General features: G+C 35.9%; 2 protein-coding genes across 13 annotated transcripts in view; one reads left to right on the top strand and one right to left on the bottom strand.

Moving 5' to 3' along the window:
* Positions 1 to 517: 517 nt before the first annotated feature.
* On the bottom strand, positions 518 to 9,378 carry dkk3a (dickkopf WNT signaling pathway inhibitor 3a). Its single transcript, XM_058781536.1, has 7 exons — positions 8,835 to 9,378; positions 7,919 to 8,044; positions 7,098 to 7,175; positions 4,947 to 5,039; positions 3,084 to 3,225; positions 2,841 to 2,997; positions 518 to 1,289 (listed from the first exon to the last, which is right to left on the bottom strand). The coding sequence occupies exons 1-7, from the start codon at positions 9,030 to 9,032 to the stop codon at positions 1,202 to 1,204; spliced, it is 882 nt and encodes a 293-aa protein (XP_058637519.1). The 5' UTR covers positions 9,033 to 9,378; the 3' UTR covers positions 518 to 1,201.
* Positions 9,379 to 10,441: 1,063 nt separating this feature from the next.
* mical2a (microtubule associated monooxygenase, calponin and LIM domain containing 2a) overlaps positions 10,442 to 26,683 on the top strand; it is a 61,731-nt gene continuing 45,489 nt past the window's right edge. For 4 of the 12 annotated variants that reach the window (XM_058781192.1, XM_058781193.1, XM_058781195.1 and 1 more), the window contains exon 1: positions 10,443 to 10,802. The gene's annotated coding sequence lies outside the window, so the exon portion shown is untranslated. Of the gene's footprint in view, positions 10,803 to 16,321; positions 22,439 to 26,683 lie in introns of those variants that run through there. The other 8 variants (XR_009271954.1, XM_058781191.1, XM_058781189.1 and 5 more) reach the window with 5 other exon arrangements.

Genomic DNA, 26,683 nt, shown 5'->3' with positions numbered 1-26,683 from the left:
TGGGCAGATTTACATGACCAACTTGAACCCATTGCAAAATCTGCAAAAGGAAATCTTTGCCTTTGTGCAAAGTTCACAATTGCGTAGATGAATTCCTATTGAAATGGATGCATTTAGTCTGCGAAAGTTCTCCAACTTACATTCAATTTTAAACCCACACTTTTAAGGTGAAGTCACATTAGCAATGTTTAGGCAAAATTGTTAGTGTAGCCATGGATGAAGCATAGCTCACACAGAAGTCATTTTCAAACCAAGTCGCTTTTTTATTGGTCAATACAGCAAATTCATGTGACCAACTTGAACGCATTGTGAAATCTGCATGGGGAAATCTTTCACTCACGTGCGAAATTTGCACAGATTCCTATTGAATTGACTGGATTTCGCCTGTGAAAAATTCAGCAAACAACGGTAAATGTGACCACACCTTTTAACTCAAATAATTGCAACTAATATAAGTGGATGCAAAACTTTGGTTCATATTATATACATAAAAAAAAAAAGATATAAACAACATATATGTTTTTCAACCTTTTATTTTCTGGAGCAAGTTTGTGTTTATTACCTGGGTAAATTACAAGAGGTTTCTTGTATGGGTACGTCACTTTGGCTGCTACACTAAACTAAGATGGATTGGCTCTCAACAGAGATTTCCTCTTTACATTTTTCTGCCTGATGTATTCTTAAAGCATTAATACTGTACATTTAATAATAAGTGCTTCTTTCCAGTGCTCAGAAGCCACAGTTGAGCTTCAACACTTGAGGGCTGTTCACACTGACAATGATTCGATCTGCTGGATGCCCAAATATTAATGCTGCCTAGCTTTGAAAATCTGATCACAAATCATCATCCTTTGAAAAGGTGCTTGAATCAAAGTTGCAGGGAATGTAACTCACTCATCTACAGTATCTCACATGTGACTGTTGCATTCAAACTCAAAGTTCACTTTTTTTAATTTCATTTGTGTCATCTAACGCCTCCAACCATCACCATCACTCAAATCGCCAACTTTCTTTGGAAATGAACGACTTCCAGGCAGCTTGATACTTTCAAATCACTGTCAGTGTGAATCTGCTGCACATTCACTGCTGTTTGGGTGATTATAATGAAGGCGTTTCCTACAAAGCTTTGGAGTGATGATGAAGCGTTCATGTCTGTTTCAGCAGCTTCTCTTCGTCTGTCTGTCAAACAGGCTGAGTCTCACTAGACGATGTAGTCAATCTCAGAGTAGAGAGTGTCAGTGAGCTCCTCTTCACTGGAGTTCTGACTCTTCAGGCACAGTGCACCTCGTCTGATAAAGAGAGTGACCGTAATTTCTTATTAATATTTCATATATTATTTCATGTCAAGAAAGTATTATTTTATGATCAACAAGGCTGATCAAAAATACAAGAAAAACTACAGTAATCTGAAAAATATTTGAAATGTGATTTATTCATGTGATGCAAAGTTGAATTTTCAGCATCATCTTCATCGTCTTCAGTGTCACATGATCCTTCAGAAATCATTCTAATACAATAACATTTCTTAAATTATCAATGTAAAAAAAACTTAGCTGCTTAATATTTTTGTGGAAACTGTGATGCATTTTTTCAGGATTCTTTGATGAATAGAACGTTCAAAAGAACAGCATTTATTTGAAATAGACTATTTTGTAAGATTATAAATGTCTTTACTCTCACTTTTTAGCAGTTTAATTCAACCTTGCTGAGTAGAACTATTAATTGCTTTAAAAAAAAAAGCTGCTCCTGACCCCAAACATTTTTGAACTTTTATTTATTTAAAATTTCTCTCTTAAATAGTGCACATAAAAGAAGTTGATCACTAAAAACTAGAGTTTGGCCAGGAACTTATTGTCATTGGGGTTGTTTTCTGCAAATATCTGCATATTAGAATGATTTCTGAAGGATCATGTGACTGAAGTAATGATGCTGAAAATTCAGTTGTGCATCACCAGAATAAATTACATTTTAAAATACATCAAAATAGAAAAGTTCTTTCAAATAGTAATAATATTTCACAATATTACTGTTTTACTGTGTTTTAAATCAAATAAATGGTGGTAAAAAAAAAAAGTCTTACTTCAAGCGTATAAGTGTATAAATATTAAAATATAATATTTAAATATGTACATATTTATGTCATATCAAAGGGATAGTTCACCCAAAAATGAAAATTTGATGTTTATCCCCAGGGCACCCAAGATGTAGGTGACTTTGTTTCTTCAGTAGAACACAAACAAAGCTTTTTAACTCAAACCGTTGCAGTCTGTCAGTCATATAATGGCAGTCAATGGTACTCACGGCTTTGAGAGAAAAAAAACATACACAGACAAAACCAAATTAAACCCTGCGGCTCGTGACGATACATTGTGGTCTTAAGACACGAAACGATCGGTCTGTGCAAGAAACTGAACAGTATTTATATCATTTTTTACCTCTGATCCATGCATGCATCTTCTATGCCAGAGCACGATAACGTGCGCTCAGGACAGTTGGACCGTGCGGTGGATCAGAGCTAAAAAATTATATAAATACTGTTCAGTTTCTTGCACAGACCGATCGTTTTGTGTCTTAAGACCACAATGTATCGTCACAAGCTGCAGGGTTTAATTTGGTTTTGTAGGTGTATGTTTTTTTTGATTCTCAAAGCCGTGGGTCCCATTGACTGCCATTATATGACCGATAGACTGCAATGGTTTGAGTTAAAAATCTTAATTTGTGTTCTACTGAAGAAACAAAGTCACCTACATCTTGGATGCCCAGCAGATAAACATTAAATTTTCATATTTGGGTGAACTATCCCTTTAAGTGAAAATGGCAAGAAGATGATGGCTTCTTACCCGAGATGTTGGCACTGCAGATCACCGGCACATGGACAGTGCTCTTGAGGACCCTCCCCCTTAAAATCCCACGACAGCAGCTCCATCAGGTGATTGGCTGAAATGATGCAGCGCTCACGTTCTATTGGCTTAGAGCTGCACACTGGGAACAGCAGGGCTGAAAATTGAACAATATATGCACTATTCAGCAGGTGCAGATCAAGATGTAGCGTGCTCATATGTTATGATGCAAGATGCTCATACCTTTATGGAAAGCACAGCAGAACTCCTCCTTACAGTCACTCTGGTACTGACAGATGGTTCCTGCTGCTCCCTTTGTGCTGTTTGCACACTGACCCCAAATGCACAGCTGTCCTGCACAGCATTCCTCATCTTTGGTGCATGTCTGAGGGGGATACAGGACATATAATGGCTTGAGACAGCTCAAAATATTTCAGCATACATATTTCATGCTTATATTGAATCAACCAATTAATTTTTTCAGGACACTGATGCACAGCAATACATCTCAAGAACACTGATGGTAGAAATTACTTGAGTGTTTCACGAAAAACGATCAAAGTAACAGTATATTTAAGACTAGACTTAACCAGACTTAGCCTGTACAAACATTTGTGCCAGTGTGCTGCTAAAGTGTTCCGAGTAAGAATAAGAATCATTAGGAATGTAAAGAATCTGAAAAAGCACAGTTTTGCATTTACTGCCCTCAGCATTGTGTTATAAATGAGATCAATTATGATTTCAACAAAACAGGTTTAACATCTCAGAAATGTGAAATAATTCTTGTAAAAATCTTTACACAGACTTAAAAAATACAAACTTGTGGTTCAGTATGTGAATACCGCACTAGCTGATTCATAATTATGATTCACAAAAATAAACTGGCCCATAATTCATTTATTCTGTAATTAGACTCTACTGGTTGCAATGTACACTACTTATTCACTTTAAAAAATGGCTCATGGATGTCATGCATTCAGGAATTTGACTATATTGGTTGCGCTATATCAAAGACTGTAAGACTTTGGCTATATGCAGTTGGTTCACTAAATAGACATGGTTCATAAGTCATTTAGGATTCAGACTCCACTGGTTGTGCGGCATGCTATTGATTCACTAAAAAGTACTGTCTCACATGAGTCATTTGTTCAGGAATTGGACTCCACTTGTTGCCATTGCAATTATGTGCTACTGAAACATTTAAAAAATGGCTAATACGAGTCAATGTAAGAATCAGACTCCTCCACTGGCTGCACTGTATGTTATTGATTCACTAAAAAGAAAAAGCTCAAGTGAGTCATTCATTAGCGAATCAAACTCTACTGGTTGTTCTGTATGCTATTGATTCATTAAAAAGGACTGGCTTATAAATCATTTGTTCAAGAATCAGACTCCTCAGGATGTGCTGTATGTTTAATGCCTCACCAAAAAGAACCAGTAAATAAGAGTTATTTAGGCTCACAAGAGTCATTCTTCAATATTCTTGAGTCATTCATCTCAGTGTAGGCCTCCAATGTATTTAGTTTCACCCTTTTATCATCTGCCAAAAGTAAATCTTAGAAAATGCTTAGAAAACTATTAGCACGATGTTCCATACATAAGGTTATGTTTGTTCAAAGCCTTAGCAAGGCTCTCTAACGAGCAGTTTGTTTTGATTGGGTGTTAGAATCTGCTTCAACAATATCCTGCAAGAGTAATGCACATCTGTATTCTGCTTAGTTGGCTACCCTACTTCCTGTGCCGCGAGGTGAACTCAATATGTCCTATCTTGGGCCGGAGAAGCTGCTCATATTTAGCAATCTGCGCACTTTGATGTGAAACCCAAAGGAGAAACGCTTCGGCATATCAGATTCCAGGTGCACTCGTACTGCAATGCAGTCACAATGCAGGCTCAGTTGCATCATGTTATTGGAAAGCCACATTACTGGGTATTATATTTGTGCAGAGACCCAGAGAAAGCAGAAAATAATGAGCAGATGAAAATTACTACAGACTAGGCTGAACACCTAACACATAATAAGCAAACTTGACGAACTCTTACTGGATAATAGCAGAGGTCAAGTGTACTTCAAATGTGCCTGGTCTGTGAAATTTGAAACCGCTTACTGCATCAGTGTGTTTGCAGGGCAGACACTTTGATCTCTGTGTTTCGTAGAGACAGTAGCTGCCCTTCTCACAGTCTTCATCAATGATGCACTCCTGAGAGACAGAAGAAAATCATTCAAAACTTTCAAGAAGGAGCAGATCGAGCAACATGTGAACTAAAATAAGAGTCATAACCCACACGTCTATTTGAGGAACTAATCAATAGCAGAGCTGTACTTCACCACAGAACTAAAACAACATTCACTGGATTTTGGGAAGATATGAGGTGGTCATATGATAGGTGCAGTAATTTTCTACATCCCTACATTTAGGCTGATGTTGAAGTGTTGGACAAAAAGCTTTTTATCCCGTAATGCTCCATTTCCCTCCTTTTTCATCCTGGTTCATAAATATTTAACAGAGGCAAAAGTCATCCCTTCCATTACCGTTAGAAGAAACAAACGAGTGATTTAAACATATTAAATACAATCACTGCAATTATATCATTATAAATCAGACTTATAGGGACAGCTTATCCAAAAAAGAAAATTGTGTCATTTACTCACCCTCATGTCATTCCAAACCTGTAAGACTTTTTTCTTTTGGAGCACACAAAAGATATTTTAAAGAATGTTGGTAACTAAACCATTCTAGTTACCATTGACTTCCATTGTGTAGAAAACAAAAAACAAAAAAAACTCTTCTACGTTTCATGTTCAAACATGAAATTACATAAGGGTGAGCGAATAATGAACATTTTAATTTTTGTATGAACTATCCCTTTAAGGACCAATTGTGATTTTGTATCAATGTCTGTTTGGTTGTCTATAGGCTAGTACGCTCCTAAATGTTTATTTGTGCAAATATACATATTTAAAATGGAAAAACATCATCTGGAAAAAATAGACCAAAATATTGATGACTCATCCTGCACTACACAGATTTTTGTCCAATCAAATGCTGTTTATCTAGAACAAAAGTCCCTCCCCTCTTATACCACCTGCAACTGACTAGCAAATCATCGTGCATGTGATTTTATGTCTATTAGCTATTTTAAAATGGGAGGATGAGCCTCTAGAACTTCCTGTTTCAACAGGAAATACATCAATACAGGATGGAAAACAGTGATTTTTGGAGTCATGAAAATAACTCAGTTATTTAATTTATAAGGTTTATAAATTTATGGTCGTTTTCAGATGAGTACATAAGATATTTTAACCCTATAAAGCCAACTGTGTCATATTTGATATGCAAATTTCTAATGCCTCTAAATGATCAACATTCAACTTTTGCTGGAAAACCATCAAATTGATAGTTTATACTTCAAGGTTGTGGAACACAATTCTTTTTACTGTGAAATCTTAAATGATTTTCATAAAGGAAACATAAGAACAATACTTCTACAGCATTTATTAATCTTAGTTCATGTTAATTTCAGCATTTACTAATGCATTATTAAAATCATAAGTTGTGTTTGTTAACATTAGTAAATGCACTGTGAACTAACGTGAATAAACAATGAACAAAAGTGTAATAAATGCATTGTTCATTGTTTGTTCATGTTAGTTAATACATTAACTAATGTTAATAAATGACACCTTATTGTGAAGTGTTACCAATATTTTTTATTGTTGTTTCCTCCTCGAGTAAGAGCTCCGTATTCTCCTATATCATACTATATGAGCCTTACAATATAAACTCAACAAAAAACATGCAAACTTTTTTTAGTGATATTGTTTAAATTTTATAGAATGGTTCAGTAAACTACAAACTGGCTTGTGCATTTGGTTTCTTAGTCTGAGCTTCCTGGACGACTGGAATTAGTGGACTTAGTGCATCCGTAAAGACGAGACATAGACGAGATCTGCCGATTATCCGGCGTTATCTTGCCTTGTCAGCTGAACTGTCACCTCAGATCCAGAACCCTGCCATCTAAAAGAGCAGGCCAATTCACAGCAGACAGCGTTATTTCAGTCAGACGGGAATTTAAAGCTGAGGAAGAGTTTTCCTCTTCCTGAAAACTATTCCTCCTGACGTCTCTGAGAAGATGTGTGCAAATAAAAGGGTTTTGGTTGTGGCAGCGTTTGGCTGAGCAAGATAAATACCAGGTTTTTCAGACACAATTAGACCGAGAGACAAAAAGATAGACGGACAGACAGACAGACAGCTTACGTGATCAATGCTGTTCTCGTTATCTCTGGGTTGTATGGTTGTCAAGTTGTTTGTCTCTTCGGTTGAATTGTCCGTTGTCTGGGAGTAAAAACACCAAAATTTATTTAGTCACATATTATCATGCATTTAATGTGATTCTACATTATCCCACTTATTACTTAACACATTAATGAATAAATAGACTCAAAATAATGATTTGAGTTATACTTATAGTATGTGAGAAAAAACATCGTGAAATATCGTGTCTAGGAAACCAGTTGCCAAGGACAAAATCAATTCCACAGGTAAAGTTCCCCTGCAGTTACTAATTTTATCCCTTACAACTCAGCTTTGATCATCAAAATGACATATTTAGAACCATGTGAAAATCATTTTTTCATCCCTTAAAATGGCTTGAATATAGTTCTGCATCTTTACCTCATTCAGTAAACATTAAAACATGAATATGCAAATGAGTCCCCGCCTCCACTCCATCACACCTGCTCAAACCTGCTTCATTTTCACTCAGTTAACTAAAGTAGTAAATGCTACACTATGATAATTCATTTCATGTATGAACCAGAAACTCATTCTAAACTCCGTCCCGTGAGTGTTTGTGATGGTAGGAAATGGACTGTTTCAAACCGTGCTTTTGGTATACTGCAGATTTAAGGAGAAAATGTACAGCAAAAGTTTTGAATTTGCAAACTTGATTTTCACCACAGGGGGTCTTTAAGTGGTCATTACGCCAAATGATCTGACCAATCAGAATCAAGTATTATGGAGAGTCATATAACTGTATTTAAACTGCCTTACTGAACCAGAAAAAAACTCATACCCACCTTATTGATTCTCTCAGCAGTATAAATGGATTGATTCCCAGCTATGATTTCAATACTGCTGTAATTCTGGAGATTTGAAGAGACATTGTGTGGATGGAGGCTGGATTTTGCTGTCTCATTGTCCATCTGAGAAAAAAGGAAAATGCTGCAATAAGTACAATTTCCCAGCTACCAAATAAGCTATTTCTAAATGAACTGACCCTTGAAAATCACTTTCATTGATGTAAAGGTTTCCACAAATTGTGACCAATGAATTTCTTAACTTTTTCAGTTTTTGATTACTGGGGTAAGTGGGATTTTAAAAAAATTTATAGACTGTCACTGTCCTCACAAAAAGCAATTTCTAACTAATGAAACATTTTAGTTCTGGGCATAGCAAGAGGCACAAACTAAAGTATTCTTATGATTTGCACAACTTTATAATTCTTTATAATGTGAAACTTCATAATGAGTTCCCTCACAGTGGGAATTGTCTTAATCAGTAATATTAAATATGTATTTTTTTTATAAAACCACTTTAAATTTTACTTGACTATTTTGGGGTAAAGAGTTGAACCAACAATATCTACTTACATTCACTTACATTCATGGGCATCAGTTTTTATATAAAGTTGAAAAATGGCAAATTTGGGAGATCTCTGAAGAATAACACCTAACAATGGCATTCACAGGTAAAACAGTATGAAAAAGTGTAGTTTAAAATGAAAATAGTCCTAACAATATTAGTCAGTCTCAGTTTATGTGAAAATTTAATTCTGCTGTCTAATATCTCATATCATGTCCATATTATCTAATTAAGCTGTGATGGATCATTTTTAGGAAAACTGCCATTGCAGCCAATGATGCTATTATTAAAACTCAAAAGCTATTAGTTGTGAGAGAATCCAATAATTGGACTGTATTTTAAAGCAAAAACCTGATGCACCGCGTCCTCCAGCTTCTGCTGCGTGTCCTCCATCAGTTCCCCCACCTCTTTGAACACATCGCTCAGTGCCGTTTGTCCTTCTTCTGCATTTGTTTCCATGTTTGCAATGATGTCCATGTCTGTTTTGGATATCTCGGGGACAATTCCGTGGACGATGGCCAGGCACAGGCTGAATCCGAGCAGAAACATGTTGACAGGGCGACTGGTGTCTGTACAGTGTGTGTGTGAGCAGAGAGCGGCTGTGTCTGTGCAGTGTGTGTGTGTGTGTGTGTGATCAGAGGAGCTCCAGCTGCACGAGGCGGGGCGGGGCGATGCGCATCCACACAAACACAAACCTCTTTATACTGCATCTCTAGCTATTCACATTTACTGCATATGCGAGACATACATTCAGTGAATTTACGCGAATTTGACATATGCAAATCAACTGTGACGAACAGTTACAATAGGCTATTTTAGTTATTTGTTTCACAACGTTTCTTATTCAGCTTTTTCTTAGTTTGTTGCATTTATTCTAGGCTTTATTTATTTGCATTTACCTAGATGTAGGCCTCTTTTTATGTAATACATAAAACATATATTTTTATATACCCCCCGATAAACAAGCAATCAGGCGTAGGTATTAAAACCTACTCATTTCCCCTTGTTAAAAAGTGCTACGCACAAATAAATTATTATCATTGTCTATTATTAGCCTATTATTTATTTTATTTTATTTTATTTTATTTTTTGTGCATGGAAAAAAGTCATAATGTCCGAAATTGCAATGGTTAACAATACTCTAGAGTCTGTTTAACCCTTTTGATGTTAGCTATTTTTGACCAAAGAAGTCGACAGAGAATCAATTGATTCATGACTCACTGAGAATACAGAAGACTCGAGTCACTGAATGAATCAAAATCACCACTACTAGGCTATTTTTGCATTAAAAAGTAATTGTTCTGTTCAGTTAAGTTCTGTTTTTGGTTCTCACAACGAGTCTCTCATGAGGCTGTAGAAAGTGGTTTTCTTATGAAGTAAAATATCTGTTTAAAGAATATGAAAAACTCAGGATTAGCAATCTATTTATGGCCAGTCATTTGAACCGATTAGTGAATGAATCATTTAATCTCAGATCCGGCTTTAAAGAGCGATTCGTTTCGAACTTTCATGAACGCAGTTAATGCTGACTTTTTGAATCGTGAAGCTTTATTATTATTATTTTTTATCACCCACTAATACTACATTTTAAAAAACAATCATCTGTTGCCTCGCGTTAACCATTTTATTGGCTATATAGATATTTAATGGACAAACTGCGTGTTCGATCCACGCGGTGGCGCCATTGTAGTTTGAGTTTGACAGTAATTAGAAGGCGATCAGAGTCCAAACTTCAGCTAATATCACTGCTGGTAGAGTTCATCTCAAACAGTTGAAATAGTTAAAAAATATTAAATAATAAGCTCACAGATAATGATAGATGTTATCAGTGATTCTGTGGTTTATTGTTCACCTTTGCATCCTAACATGTAGTGCGTTATCAAGTATGAAAAACGCATGAACTATCACCTGTTATTGTTCCGGAAGTCTAAAGGGCGAGTGAAATACCTTATTGTTGGATTATGTCAACAGGTAAGCCTAATTTAGACCGCGCTGTAATGATTTCATACAGAACAGTCTGCCACACTTCATTCTGGACGTTAGGTTCAGCCTCCTCCACTATAAAATACACAGAGCCAATAGGAAACCCAACTTCGCATGTCCTCAAACGCCATTTATTGCCTCCAACTGCGGATGATAGCCAGTATATTTCTTCTCTTGTGAAAGAGTAGGTAAACTGATTGCGGATCTGACACACATGCTTGCTACGGTACAGTCACTGACTCACACACAGATCAGGAGCGCACTTCTGCTGCCTTCACTTCTGACTGACTGACACACGATCGCTGTACCTGTGCCTTCAGTCCCACGAGCACAAGAGTAAGTGCCTGTTACTTATTTCGAATAGTTAATTTGAGTATTTTGTAATCCTGTATTGTGTGAGGAGAGTATTTGGTGTTGAATCGCTTCTGTATATTCCTCTGTTGAACAGAATCATTTCTATCCATTGAGTTCTATTGACAGGTTGTTTCGGTTCATCTTCACCTGCTGAAACATACTTTATGTATGTATGTCGTTGTTGTAAAACGTTTTTAGTGTATTTTAGTGTAAATATTTGGAATCAGTGCCGTCAAAACATAGGCTGTCGGTCGGAGTCAATAAGTCTGGTTCATTTATTGATTACTTAATCCGACGAAGCGTAGCCTACAGCTGACAACCGACCAGCTGTCTTGATCTGACACATACTTTTATACTAATTAATTGGAGTAAGCTTGATTAAAATAGTTTAGTAGGGAATCTTTATGTGCCGTAGAAGAGGAAGCTACTTCGCTTCTCCTTTTCTATTCAAACGTCTGTTTGACCTGTTTTTAAATGGCATTCTTTTCATTGTTATTTAATAATCAAATGAATTGTTATTAAGGGTGCAGTTACACACTTTCATAATGCGTATAGTATGTCAATTACTGGACACAGAAAGAGAGAGATGGAGTAGAGACTCCGAAGGTATTTTCACGCTTAAAATTTATTAATATCCTAACATTAACAAAATATCAAACCCACTTTTCAGGGACAACAAATAAGTTTGTTAAAATCATATATATATATATATATATAATATTTATATTTGCACACTTTCTTGTCAAATGTTCTTGTCAAAATCAGCTTGGCTTTATTTGCGAATATAAAATGCGAAGGTCTGAGAAAAGCAGCATCATTTGTTTGCAGATGCCATTGTTTCTCCAATGAACAACCAGACATGTTTAAGTGTGACTTAAGTGTCTAAAAGTGTCCAAACTCTTTGGGGACAGTATGTGGAATAAAATACATTTTATTTTATTTTTTTCAAAATTTTGCACTCATTAGAAATATTATCAAATATGAAATTTAAAGAAGCTGTATGTATGTTAATTATGTTTATTCATTTGAGCTTTTTTTTTTTTTGGACCTTCTAAGACTCATCTGAACTTTTTTTTGAAAATGCAACTGCTTGTTCGCTTTGTCTCAATGAGAGAGGGAGAGAGAGAGAGAGAGAGAGAGAAGGAGGAGGTAGAGAGATGAATGATTGGTTGTTCTCAGTGTGAGAAAGATAATACTCCCTTTAATGTTTCTTCAAGGAATCGGTGGCTTGCTCAGTAACCTGCTCTTGAACTTGTGTGAAGTTTAGTAGATTTAACACCACTCGATTTTCACACAGTTTTCTTTGTCCGGATCTCAATGAGACTTTTAGAAATACATTCTAGACAGGTAATATTGGGAAACTGGAAATTCACCCTTTGGATATTCAGCACATTCACCTTTTGGACTTTAAACACACCATTGTTTGCGCTCAACCTGAAGTTTGCTGTCTGGAGATGACAATCAAGCTAAATATTGATGTTGTAACCCATCTAGTCATCTCAGTAACAAAGAATGTTTAAGAGTGGTGTTTGAAACGTGTAAATATAATACATTATAATGCATTCAAAGTGTCAGTTATGTGTTTTTGAAAAAAAAAGACATTATTATTTTTCAAAAACAACAATGTAAACATTAGAATGTATCTCAATTTCTATTATAAGATATTATGTGTATCTTTATGATATACTATAAATACAGACTTTGAGTCTTCATGTAGTTTAACTCTGGTGAAGGTTGGTCTTTAACTAGTCCTGTGAGATTTGTGATGAACAAGGCAGCCACAAAAACAGTTTCATCTTCCTCTGTGGATGAGCAATAACTTCCTGTCTTACAAAACTGAAAACATCTCTTTCCCTCATGGGGACGTGATTCACACTTCCTAATTATAATATTATTTATTGCAAATTAAATCTGTGATTTTTTTACTATCTAATTATCAAAAGTTCAAACATAAAAATAGTGCAATTTATAATGACAAAAAGTTATTTTGTCAGAGCAATTCAAGCTGCAAGTACCACCTTCATGTTTTTGCAGGCTTGCTTATTTAATCAGCAATTAATCAACGTGGTGATACATTCCTGTTTTTACAGTCCACATAGCATTCATCACTTTGAAAGTCTGATAAACATTCATCACATTTTTATTTAAAGCTGCTTTCTGTCTGTTTGGCTGAAATTTCCTCAATAACGGTCTGTTCTGTTGGCCACTACAGTGCAGTAGTGCAGCATCCCTCTGAAGATATCGTCTGGATTCGACACTGCCAAACGCAGTCTGCCAGTTGTGTGTACTGCACACTATGTACTCCAACACCCTCATTTATCAGAAGTTAGTCCATGTGTTACTGTTAAATAAGGAATTTCTACTGTGGAGCTTTGCCATGTTGATGTAAGCACAGATATAGTGTGGAAAGAATGCTTTTTGGCAGGACATGAAAACGATCAGGTTGTATGTAAATCTGGATGTTGGGCATCTGTTATACTTATAAATTTGTTTTTATACTCTGATCTGTTTAAACACTGGCCAACGATGCCCCCTTATTTGGTGTGTTCACAAAAATGGCAGTTGGTAACCTTTGTTGAGCCTTTGTTGTTACTGTTTTTTATACTTAGCATTAGTGATTTGTAGAGCTGGGGGACTGGGACTCCAACTTGGACTCATAGACTGCGATTTTGAATGAAGTTGAACTTGGATGGACTTGTACTCTAACATGACATGGAGAACAGACGAATTTGCATCATGAAAGATAAAAAATAAGTAAGAGCATATAATTAATATAAAAACACATTAATGAATATCTCCCACACAAACTCAATTGGTTAAGGACTAGGACTAGACAAGGTGGACTCAGATCCAACACTGGTGATTTGAACAAACCCCTAAAATGAATAATTATTTAGTGTGTAAGTAACTCATACAGTTGGATTTGTATGGAAGTCTGTTTCCGCCACTGACAAAAAACACTATTTATATCACAATGCGAGTTTGCATGTCACAATTCTGACTTTTTTCTCAGAATTGCGTGATATGAATTTCCAATTGCGAAAAATAAAGTCAGAATTGCGAGATGTAAACTCTTAATTCTGACCTTTTTCTCTCTATTGCGAGTTTATATCTCTGTTCTCTTATATCAATTCTGACTTTTGGAGAGGATGTTGTTTTGGATCAAAGATTATGTCTATTTTTTGCAGTTTATATCCTGCAACTCTTGACTTTCTAACTTCTCTCAGAATTGCGCGATATGAATTTGCAATTGCGAGTTATAAAATCAGAACTGCAAGATATAAACTCGCAATTGCGAAAAATAAAGTCAGAATTGCGAGATGTAAATATTGCGAGTTTATATCTATTGCGAGTTTATATCTCTGTTCTCTTATATCAATTCTGAATTTTTTTGCAGTTTATATCCCGCAATTCTAGCTTTCTAACTTCTCTCAGAATTGCAAGATATGAACTCACAATTGCAAAAAATTATAAACTCTGTAAACTTTCATTTCTGACTTTTTTTCTTGCAATTGCAAGTTTATATCTCGCAATTCTGACTTTTTTTCTCAGAAGTGCATGATATAAATTTGCAGTTGCAAGTTATAAAATTGAAAATGGCAAGATATAAGCTTGCAATTGCGAAAAAATAAATTCAGAATTGTGAGGTATAAACTCGCAATTCTGACTTTTTTCTTGCAATTCTGACTTTCAGAATTGACATAAATTGGAATTGCAAAAAAAAAAGTTAATATCTTGCAATTCTGACTTTATAACACTTTATAACACAATTGTGAGTCTGAAAGTCAGAATAGTGAGATATAAACTTGCAATTCTGATAATAAGAAGTCATAATTGTGAGATAAAAAGGGCAGAAAATGTTCAAATCTGACTAACGTTAAAACTGTTGGCATGAATTCAGTTTTCTTAGCGTTTCATGAATCATTGCAGACATTCTGTTGCAAATCCTCGCGCCGTTGGATTGAAAGTGCATCTACTGGCAGTGCCGTCTCAGTTTATAATTAGTGGTTTTCAGAAAAGCTTGATTTAAACACAAGTTTGGCGCTCGGGGAATTTGTAAACGGTTTCTAAACTGTGCAGTCGGACACACTATATAAGCCATCATCCTAAAATAAAAGCAACGTTTCTCCATGAGCTCATAATCAACTAGCACAATAAAGCGTTTAAATACATCACACTCAACACAATATTTAGGGTCTCCGTGGCAACTGGTTCAAAAACATGACATGTAGCACAGACGTCAGACTGGAGCCCTGTTTTAGATTAGACCTGTGGACCTTCCTTTTCCTCTGTAAAAACACCTTTCCATGAGTCCACGCTTCCTGTTCTGCAATTTTGTAAAGGTCGCCCAGATGGGTGAATATGTGCAAGACTCAATTCAAAAATATAATGAAGTCTCATTAATAAGCAGATACATGTGTTTGCAGTGGATCTTATGAGGAACTCACAATTACTTCGCTGAAAAACACTATGGTTATAAGATGAAGGTTATGCTTTTGACTCTATAGAACAGCAAGAAGGATTCACAAAAGCATCAACACTAATATCTGGCTAACTGTATGTATCTAGATAAGACTGTCTTTGTCATGCCTATAGTCTTCATCACATCAGTGTTTTCTACACAATTCTGCTTTAATATTCAAATTTGAAATGTATTTTTTGTATTATGCTTCATTTAGGAGGAGAACTTGGTTCCTTTGGTTCCTTGCCAGTGTCACCTTTAGCTTGCTCAGACAATTACTATTCAGTAATATCTTCAATTTAACTGCACCGACACTGGATGAGAACAAAATCTCAAATAAATTGAGCAACTAAATTGAGCTGGATAGTGATACTAACTTTACAACATCGACACTGAAGTGAGTTATTGAATTGTGATGACATTTGAACTGACCTAAGCTGAATAATGACACTATTGTCTTCTGTAGAGCTGCGTTACAGCTGAAATTAAATTGGTTTAATAATTGATGAGTATAGAACATTAACATTGTTATTTTCTTGTTTATTAATGTGAAACTGCTTTGAAACAGTCTGTATTGTATAAAGCAAGCACTATATAAATAAATGTGACTTGACTAACTTGACAGAACAGAATACTCAAGATAAGTATCACAAAATTGAAATGTACAAAACTTGCTTCATTTTGCACATCATTTTTGATAGTAATGAAAACCACAATATCATTGAAGTCACCATTAAATCAAAATAGACAATTCTTATTTTGTTTTATTTTATTGCAATGTTTAGGCTAAATCATTTATATTCATAATTCATGTTCCCTCATAATCTTTGATCCAAAACAACATCCTCTCCACCTGCAAAGACATCTTTTCTTTGATGACATGCCACCAGTGTGAGGGCAATACAACCTCCCTTCCAGCCAATGACAACAATCCAATCAATTCTCAATGAACAACATCAAGTCCCATCCTCTTTCGAGAAGCTGTTTGTTTCACTTTGTCACAATATATGGGGAAAAACATGATCACAATTTCTGTTGCATACCAACATTAAAAGGTTTTCTTAAGGCATCTTTGATCTTAAAGAGGTCCTTCTAGGGCATCGGACTGTAAAATTGAATCCCTCATTTACAAGAATGTGCAAAAACATTCACTTCTCTCTATTTAAATGATTGGGACTGCATCAAAGGGATTCTGACATCTACTGGTCTCAAGTGAGGAGACTACAGTGGGCTTCAGGTGGCCTGTTACAGGTAGTGAATGATCTGCCTGGCCATGTGTTTTTCTTTTCTCCTGGAACACGAGACTTGTCTATTCTGAGCCTGTCTGCTCACACATCAATTCTTCTGCCTCACTATTTCTGCCCTGCTGTAATGCAAGTTGATCCTCAGAGCCATCCATCACAGGATTCTAATGTCTGCAGAGTCAGTGCTTGTCCTGACTGAGGACGTGCGGTTGACTCAGATCATTTATTAGGTGTCAGGATCCAGTGCTGCCTCATGCAGTATGCTGATATGATATCCTCCAAACAATCTCAAAGGTCATTGTGATGCTACTCTAAAATGTGATGCAAACCTTGCTATGAAATCCCTTGAACACTCTTAAAAATAAAGGTTCTTTATTGGCATCACTGGTTCCACAAAGAACCTTTACCATCCCTGAAATCTTTTCATTCAACAAAAGGTTCCTTAGATTATTAAAATGTTCTTCACACTAAAAAAAATGATTCACTGAAAGGTTCTTTGGGGAACCGAAACTGGTTCCTCAATGGCAGGCCACTTTCCTGCAGAGTTTAGCTGTAACCCTAATCAAACACACCTGAGCATGCTAATCAGTGTCTTCAAGATCATTAGAGAATCACAGGTAGGTGAGTTTGATCAGGGTTGGAGCTAAACTCTGGAGCAGATTGGCCCTTCAGGGAAAGATTTGAAGAACCCTGCTCTATGGCATCGCTGTGAAAACCCCCTTTTGGAACCTTTATTTTTAAGAGTGTAAAAGCACAGTGAGGCAACATGATGGTACAGAGATGCATTCAGAATATAATTCCAATCCAGGGGCCGGTTGCATAAACTGTTTAGACTAGTCTTAAAAAGTTAGTCACCTAATTTTTTTTCTTCAAGACTGGTCATAACTTTTTAAATTCAGTTATGAAAAGGTAGATTGTTCTTATTTGTATTGGAAAAGTAAGACTGATTACTCCTTGGCAACTGCTAGTTGCTCAAACTAGTTCTTAAGACACAGTCTTAACATGGTGGCTAAGTTTATGCAACTGACCCCAGGCTCATTGGAAAAACTGTGCCTGTAGCAACATTTCTGCCAAATGCTATTATGTTACTTTTTGCACGTTTTGCAACAATTTCTAATTAAAATGTCCAGTGAGTGGCAGTAAAAGTGCTTTTAGTTTTATCCAAAACAGATGAATGTGAATCTGGCAACTTTTACTGCGCTGGTTGTTGCACATATCGCGGTAATTCAGAATCGAAATGTCTGGTGAGTGGCGCTAAAAGGTTTTCTTTTGCATTTGAAAATAACATACCACCTACACCAGTGGTCTCAAACTCAATTCTGCATAGTTTAGTTCTAACCAAACGTGAGATAAAAATGCATTTGCTGAAGTCTTTGAGTTCTTATATCATGACTCGTACCTCAGTACCCTGCACTACAAGGCAATACTGTACCAGGTGTGCTAACGAGCAAGTTTACTACGACAGAAAAGCCATACATACTGTATATGGAGCTGGCTATGTGATGTAAATGCAAAAATGTATTAGTTTACAAATCATGCACTTTGGTAAAATGTATTAAGGTCATTTTATTAATTGATTATTAATTGTGTTTACAATGAGCCTGGGTTGCATAATTCAATAGTACTTCAGTGATAATGCAAAAATGTTTTTGGAATTTTTTCACTTTAATATTATATTAATTAAGCATTTCCCCCCAAAATGATCATTACTGTTATATTCACTAACATATTGTTTCTCAAAGTGAAAGAATGAGGCTTATAAAGCTATTTGTATAATCATTTCTGCAAATGGTTATTCTCCAGAGTGCTTTGCCAAACTTGCATAAGTGTCCGAAGATAAATTTCCTTCTGGAAAGGGTCAGGCAACCTCTAAGACGGCCCGCAGCTGCTCTGTCTCGCACTCTCACTTCTGTGTGAATTAATGACTTTCTTATGAGACGTTCACTGAGGCCACTTAGATAACACACTGTTTGTACTTCTGTCCAAGGCGGCTTCCTTTTGTTTTGGCAGTCTTTCGTGAAGCAGTGTCTTTACTGCAAGTATGAGACACTGGGAGCGTGTTTTCACCGCGGGGAAAGGTTAAGCCCATGAGGGATGCTGGGAAACATTGTTTTCTGAGATTGCCATGCAGCTAACAGGCATAATGTCTGCTTATCAGATGGGGGTTCCTTCCTGGTTTTCTTTGTATAGGGTGGCAATTAAGTCCGTTACGTTCGGCTCCCAGCTTTCCCTCTGTTTCCTCACTGACATCAGCTTCCTTTTGTTTGGTCTGATAGCTGGAAGCTCTCTACAGCAACAACAGCAAACTGCACGCTTCATGCCTGGGATCTGTTTTTCTTATTGGACTCTGTCCCCTATAAAATCACATACAAAGTTTTAATGTAATAAAGGGTGTGGACTGTGACTTAAGTTCATCAGATTGGCTCCAAACATGAAGATTAAATCAGTGTCTCATATATGATTAATAGCCATGATTGTCTTTTATATATATATCTCTGTAAACCCTAATGCTCAAAGCAGTGACTTGTATTGAGTAGAAGTGGTAATTCAGTCATTCTCATTATGCGTTTGAGTCACTGTGCATGACGGGAGCTTAGCCCCCCACAAGACAGTTTCTGTGTCCCAATTTGCATACTATCCATCCTAAATAGTATTTGAAATTAGAATTAGTGTATCCCAAATCGTATAATGTTGAAATGAGTATCCGAAAGATACCCCAATCGGAATGAAGTTCGAAGTGCAGATCTGTGCACATTCTAATGGCTAATATTGCCCACAAACCATTGCGCGTTGGATGAGGATTTGATTAGAACTACAAACACAAATAAAAAATGTGTTAAAAACTACAAACATGCCAGATATGCAAGACCAACGGTGGTTTGAGTGATTAATAATCAATATCTAACCTGATAAAAAATATTCATTTAACATAAAAAAACATATTTCCTCTGCAACAACATTGGGAACTTTTATAAATATATATTTGATAGTTATATTGGACAGTTCTCGGCATGAAAGATGTGCAACTAGAAGATCAGCTTGCCTCTTCATTTTTAAAAAAAAAATGACATAATAGAAAACTTTTATTTTAATTTGTAATAATATTTTACAATATTACAATATTGTTTTTACAATTAATTTTCACGTTCATTCATAACACACAACTTGAAATGTATTAGTAGGAAGAAATAGATGGCATCTGAGGCAGAGGTATTACTGTAGGATATATTTAACATCACTGGAATTCCCATCAACACATTAAAGGGCAGACTTGATAGCATTTTAATAAGTGCACTGCCACAATTATTCCCAGTAATGTTTTTTCCCTCTTGTGTGTGCATGCAGGGATATGTGTGCACATTTTACTGGTGTTCTGTGGGTTAGTGCCGTCTGCCCGCAGTGGCCCTTTCCATTCTGTCAGATGGTGAAGTCATGGTATGTAAGTCAGCACAATGCAGATTCAGCTGAAAGAGCAAACGGAGGGACAGTGTGTGCTACCTTCCACTGCTCAAGAGGAATGCCTCAACAGATGGATCTAATAGCTATTTTCTTCCATCTGTGAATCTGACATGCCAGCCGCTTAGTTATAGTTATTGACACATTTTAATTTAGCCTTCCAGGCAGACATACTAAAATGACCACATATTATAGTTTCTTTGAGTTTGGATGCAGTAACTGCTATTGTGGCGAAGCGGTTGCGTTTTTATGATGCTTTAACACAAGCTTTTTTGTAATAAAATAATTCAGCTGAAAGTCTCCGGTTATGTTGGATTAGCATACTAACATAGTATTCTTATTATTTCTGCAGTATGTGTAATGTGCAGAGTATGCACATTTTGTGCATGCATTGAAAACCTGGATAACTTACATTTACCAAAATTGTCCAGTATACAACAGGGATGCAACAATACAAGCTTTTGATTATTCGCAGGGTGTAAAGTAAAAAAAAATTTAGGGTGGTCCAGCAGTCCTGAAACCATAGAAAAAAGAAGAAAAAAAGCCTGATTAAGATCTTGAAAATCTTGAAAAGAAAACTATGTAGTGTGGCATTATCTATTTTATTACTTTCTAAAAAAATAATAAGCAGTGATACATTTTTGACACAAAATAGTACAATTTAAAAAAAAAAAAAAAAAAGCAAAAAAGAAGAAATTGTCGGCCAAATTGAAGTCATGTGGTAATGGCTTGTAAAATGTATTGCGATATATAACAATCCCAAAACACTTTATTATAATTATGTGATGTGGTAGTGATATTTGTAAAAATTCTTTATACTTTGAAAAATATATTGAAAAACTTTTTTTTTTTTTCCTTTTTTAAATATGTAATTATTTACTTGATGATTGCACCACATCACATTCTTAGAGTTTTTACATTTAAACATTTGTTAAAAAATTCATAAAAACAACATGAATACAAATTGTACAAGAACTTTGCACATTACATTTTTAAAACAATTTTCCTTTTCATTTTTGTGGACACTCTTATTTTCATTGAGTCTTTTACATAACACTTGATTACAAATCTAAAGAATCTTATTTCTATTATGAAATAGATGCCACCTACTGAATTAAACAGGCAACATAATGAGGTCATGTCCACAGAAAAACTACAATGATTATGGTACAGAGGAATGATAACATGGGAATCACTTTCAGAATGTTTTTATTTTTTTAGCTGATGTACAAAAAACATTGACAGCCAATCAGAATCCAACAAACTTTAAAGAGTGTGAGCATTTAAAGTAATAGAATGTTATCAGCCATTGGAGTGGATGCTAATATAATTATCCTTACCTTCTTGTTCTTACTGTTTTTTTTTGTTTTTTTTTGCATCACCCAAAAATTAAAATTCTGTCATTAACTACTCACCCTCATGTTGTTCCGAACCCATAAGACCTTCGTTCATCTTCAGAACACAAATTAAGATATTTTTGATGCATTCCGAGAGCTCTCTGACCCTCCATAGACAGCAAGGATCCTTAAAATATCTTTAAAATAATCCATGTGACATCAGAAGCTACGAGAATACTTTTTGTGCGCAAAGAAAACAAATATAACGACTTTTTTCAACAATTGATCTCTTCCATATAGTGCCATTTTGGAGAGTATCACATATGTAAACACATACACTGCTCTGTCTCAGCAGCACCGTACGCGAATACGTTGTTTATGCTTTAATCTGAACGTAAACAACGTATCCTTGTATATACGTTGCATATGATGTTTACGTATGTGATAGCGTGAGTTAATTAATGACAGAATTTTCATTTTTGGGTGAACTATCCCTTTAAGCGAGTATTATTTAATTCTGAACATATCACTAAAAATGTCACATATTCAGAAGGAAGTGACACAACTTAAAATCAGTTTGGCTCTCTTATGGTATGCAGATCACATGATTTGACAACTTTTTGCAGTGCAGTTAGACCATTATATCTTAATCAGGTGCATAATACAAATACAAACCAGTACATTTAAGGTGTCTGTAGTCTCATATTTTTCAGTTGCAGTGCCTCTGCAGAGCCTGTTCTCACACTCATATAAATAAGAGTGACTATGTGTGGAGGTGTGGTCTGATGCACAGCTATGTTCGGCTTCTGGCTGCTGGAATGCAGTGTACGCGAGTGTTAGCGCGTCTGTCTCCAGAGGGAGTTCTTCTAACACCCACATGACAAGAGCTGACACATACCCTCACTTAGACCACCGCTAGCAAAACAGTGTCCTAAAATCACACCCGGCACTGAGATCTGGCCTGACTACATCTGCCACCGTGCCTCATAATGCAGACCGAATTGTCTGTCTCATGGTAGAAGTGGATATTTGACTGCAAGTTTATAACAGTATTAATGATACGTATACATAAGGAACAAGTGGGAGGTAAAGACTTTATGGAAGCACTGCAATATTCAGGTAACTGCAGAGATACATCCACTACTGCCCATGTTTCAGCTCCGTGTCTGTTTTTAAAGCAATAGTTCACCTGAGAATTAAAGTTTGGCTCATCCTCATTTCATTTTCAGTTTCATTTTCTTAATGTTCAAACTTTTGCATAGTCAAACTTCATGCTTTAAGATTTTTCTGGGAATACAGAGTTAAATGTCAGCCTTGCTAAGCTATCGTATTGTCACATCTTGTTTGTGTTATTCTGTCTAAAGACTCTTATTTTGAAGTTTATTTGGTTCTGTGGTTTTTGTGTTTGTTTCCTCAGTTCCCTTGGTTACTAAAACACTTGGTTTGTTTCTGTAGTGAAAAATTGAGTTCACCTGTGTCTAGTTTAGTTTATTGTTATTCCATGTTGCCTTTTTATCTTGAGTTGTCATTTTTTGTCTTTGCATTTGTTTGTAAAGCTGCTGCGGTTTTCCCCAAGTGGACCGCATTCTTTGTTTATTCATTTAAACTTCTTCAACTAGAGCCTCAACTCTTCCCTTGTACAACTGTGACACATAGGCCTACGACTTTTCATGGTGTTGTCCTTAATGAAGCTTGACAGTGGGAGTGAACAATATGTATTGTCTACAAAACAAATGTAACTCAATTTGCAAAAAAAACTAAACAAACATGTCTTGAGATTGCATGCTTTCACTGTGGGATACAGCATGCAGTTAGATTGTCAAAATTTCAATATACAGTATGGTGAGTTTTTGTCCTTTATATTCCTGTGAGATATAGTTAAGCAATATCACAAAAGCACACATGCTGTTTTTCCCAAATATAAGCATGATTGCAAAATGGGATATTGATTTTGTACAAGAATGCAATATTGTAAGTTACATTTTAGACACCATTTTATCAAAATAGTCTGTTTATGCCAACAAAAATAGTTCTGAACTACAGTTTGGCTCATCCTCATTTCATTTTCAGTTTAATTTTCTTAATGTTCAAACTTTTGCATAGTCAAACTTCATGCCTTAAGATTTTTTCTGGGAATACAGAGTTAAATGTCAGCCTTGCTAAGCTATCGTATTGTCACATCTTGTTTGTGTTATTCTGTCTAAAGACTCTTATTTTGAAGTTTATTTGGTTCTGTGGTTTTTGTGTTTGTTTCCTCAGTTCCCTTGGTTACTAAAACACTTGGTTTGTTTCTGTAGTGAAAAATTGAGTTCACCTGTGTCTAGTTTAGTTTATTGTTATTCCATGTTGCCTTTTTATCTTGAGTTGTCATTTTTTGTCTTTGCATTTGTTTGTAAAGCTGCTGCGGTTTTCCCCAAGTGGACCGCATTCTTTGTTTATTCATTTAAACTTCTTCAACTAGAGCCTCAACTCTTCCCTTGTACAACTGTGACACATAGGCCTACGATTTTTCATGGTGTTGTCCTTTATGAAGCTTGACAGTGGGAGTGAACAATATGTATTGTCTACAAAACAAATGTAACTCAATTTGCAAAAAAAACTAAACAAACATGTCTTGAGATTGCATGCTTTCACTGTGGGATACAGCATGCAGTTAGATTGTCAAAATTTCAATATACAGTATGGTGAGTTTTTGTCCTTTATATTCCTGTGAGATATAGTTAAGCAATATCACACAAGCACACATGCTGTTTTTCCCAAATATAAGCATGATTGCAAAATGGGATATTGATTTTGTACAAGAATGCAATATTGTAAGTTACATTTTAGACACCATTTTATCAAAATATTCTGTTTACGCCAACAAAAATAGTTGTGTCTGTACAACACACAGTGGGGTTTCGTTCCTGAATGAATCAGCTTTTTTGAACGAATCAATGATTCGGTGATTCATTTATAAGTCATTTGCTTCATTTTTGAACGAATCTGTTTGAACAAACCATTTGAATGATTCAGTGACTCACACATTTAGACAGTGACTTGTCGACACCTGCTTGTGGTTTTTGTTTCATATTTACAAGCATAATTTCCTTAAAAAAATAACATTAATCTCATATCATTATTTTTGCAGTTGTAATTGCATTGTGTTATTCTGCATCTAATAAGGTTTGAAAAAAACTGCCTTTGTAAACATAAAAATGCCCTTGGAAATCAATTAAAGGTGGCAAACATCGACCCAGGTGAAGTTAAAATGTAAAAAAAGGTAATTAAGTTCATTTCTGTTAATGCTGTGAACTAACCGCTGTACAGAATAAGAAGAATATGAAAAGCGCAAAAACACAAAATATTGTCAAGTCAAGTCACCATTATTTATATAGCGCTTTTACAATACAGATTGTGTCAAAGCACTTAACAGTATCAAATTGGAGGATAGAGTGTCAGTAATGTATAATGATAAGATTAAACACTCAATTTTCAGTTAAAGGCATTTCATTATTGAATTCAGAGATGTCATTGTCTAGCTCAGTTTAGTTTAAATAGTATCTGTGCAATCAAATCGGCGATAATCGCTAGAAATTAAGTGTCCCCAACTGAGCAAGCCAGAGGCGACAGCGGCAAGGAACCAAAACTCCCTCTGAGACAGAATGGAGAAAAAAAAACCTTGGGAGAAACCAGGCTCAGTCGGGGGGCCAGTTCTCCTCTGACCAGACGAAACCCGCAGTTCAAAAGTTTATATTTCTATTTTAATTTTGTTGCAATTTCTAACAATAGTAGTATTATGTAGTTAGGTATTTTATTATATTTTAGTTATTTTGTTATTTTTGGTTGATATATCTGGGGATATATCTCTGGGGTCATCCGGCGTCCTGGTCTCCGCCGACGATCAGGGCCGCAGACATCACCTCCCGGCGCCGACCCACCATCTGATCGGACACGGACCGAGAAACAGACTAGGAAAGAAACAGACAAACATTAGCACAGATGCCATTCAACTTACGATGTAACGAGTACATTGGGTGTTATGGGGAGTGTTCCCGGTTGATCTAATTAATGCAGCCTAACAATCCTTTAACAGATTTGAATAATAGAAGCGTATTAATGTGTTATGTGTAAGCCAGGCTAAAGAGATGGGTCTTTAATCTAGATTTAAACTGACAGAGTGTGTCTGCCTCCCGAACAGTGTTAGGTAGACTGTTCCAGAGTTTGGGTGCTAAATAGGAATAGGATCTGCCGCCCGCAGTCGATTTTGATATTCTAGGTATTATCAAACGGCCAGAGTTTTGAGAACGCAGCGGACGTGGAGGACTATAATGCGATAAGAGCTCGCTCAAGTACTGAGGAGCTAAACCATTCAGGGCTTTATAAGTAATTAACAAGATTTTAAAATCTATCCGATGCTTGATAGGGAGCCAGTGCAGTGTTGACAGAAAATATTGTCTAATTATTACTGACAAAATTCCAGAAAATATTGAGAAAATATTTGTTAGCATCTACTTTTGTTGAATAGAATAGAGCAGCTTGAACATTCTGCTAAATATCTCCTTCTGTGTTCTACAGAAGAAGGAAATCATACAATAATGATTCCTTTGAAAGAAAGGGATAGAAAAAGAGCAAAAAAAACTACAAATATGCTTGTCTTTCCCTTTATACCACTAGACATTGACTCACCACAAAATCAAGGGGATGTCCTGTCCCAAAGAAAAATATGTTCTGCAGTAAAATGAGTCTAGTATTACCACAGCAAGCCTACAACGTCTGCTTTCATGTGCTTTCAAGGCATCTTCATATGCAAACAGAAAGGACATGATTTCATTTTCAGCACATATTATGAACATTTAGAAATATTCACAGACTGTGCGTGTATAATTACAGTTAATGGCTTTTCTATGTGGTGTTAGGTTTATTGTGCTTATGTTTTGTGGCGTCTTTAAAGTGTGTTTATTATCTTGGGGAAGTGGAGGGGCTTTGAAATTTTATAAGGGAGTTCACTAAAAATACACACCAGTGGAGTTTGTTGCCAGGGTAGCGACATGTCCCCAACTGCCTGCAAAAGCGCACCTCTGTCCTGTTCACGGTTCAGCAGGGCAAAGCCGCAAGATAAACAGTTTTTTCAATGCTCTCTGCAAAAGTGCATGGCTGGCAGTCTGGTTAAATCAGCTGTTATCTCCAGTCAACAGTGAGATTCTGTGGATGGATTATCCGATGTATCTGACGTCAAACTGCTGTTAAGATGTAACCGATACAGGCTCTGCTTTTTTCATGCCTGTCAAAAAAATTAAGATATCTAATATATCTACTGTTGTTGTTGATGTACTTTTTTAATGTATCAGATTACGGACATTTGAAGGAGTAGGTTTCTGCAGT

The sequence above is a fragment of the Onychostoma macrolepis genome, chromosome 07, assembly GCF_012432095.1.
Source record: "Onychostoma macrolepis isolate SWU-2019 chromosome 07, ASM1243209v1, whole genome shotgun sequence".
NCBI lineage: Eukaryota > Metazoa > Chordata > Actinopteri > Cypriniformes > Cyprinidae > Onychostoma > Onychostoma macrolepis.
Note: the sequence above shows the minus strand (reverse complement) of the source record. Positions and strands in the feature narration are given on the sequence as shown.

Excerpts from the sequence above, each read along its gene's own strand:
- dkk3a (XM_058781536.1), bottom strand. The coding sequence starts at position 9,032 with ATGTTTCTGCTCGGATTCAGCCTGTGCCTGGCCATCGTCCACGGAATT. Across the intron at positions 3,226-4,946 it reads CCTGCAAACACACTGATGCA|ACATGCACCAAAGATGAGGA; the intron begins GTAAGCGGTTTC and ends TATCCCCCTCAG. Across the intron at positions 1,290-2,840 it reads CTGCAGTGCCAACATCTCGG|ACGAGGTGCACTGTGCCTGA; the intron begins GTAAGAAGCCAT and ends TCTCTTTATCAG.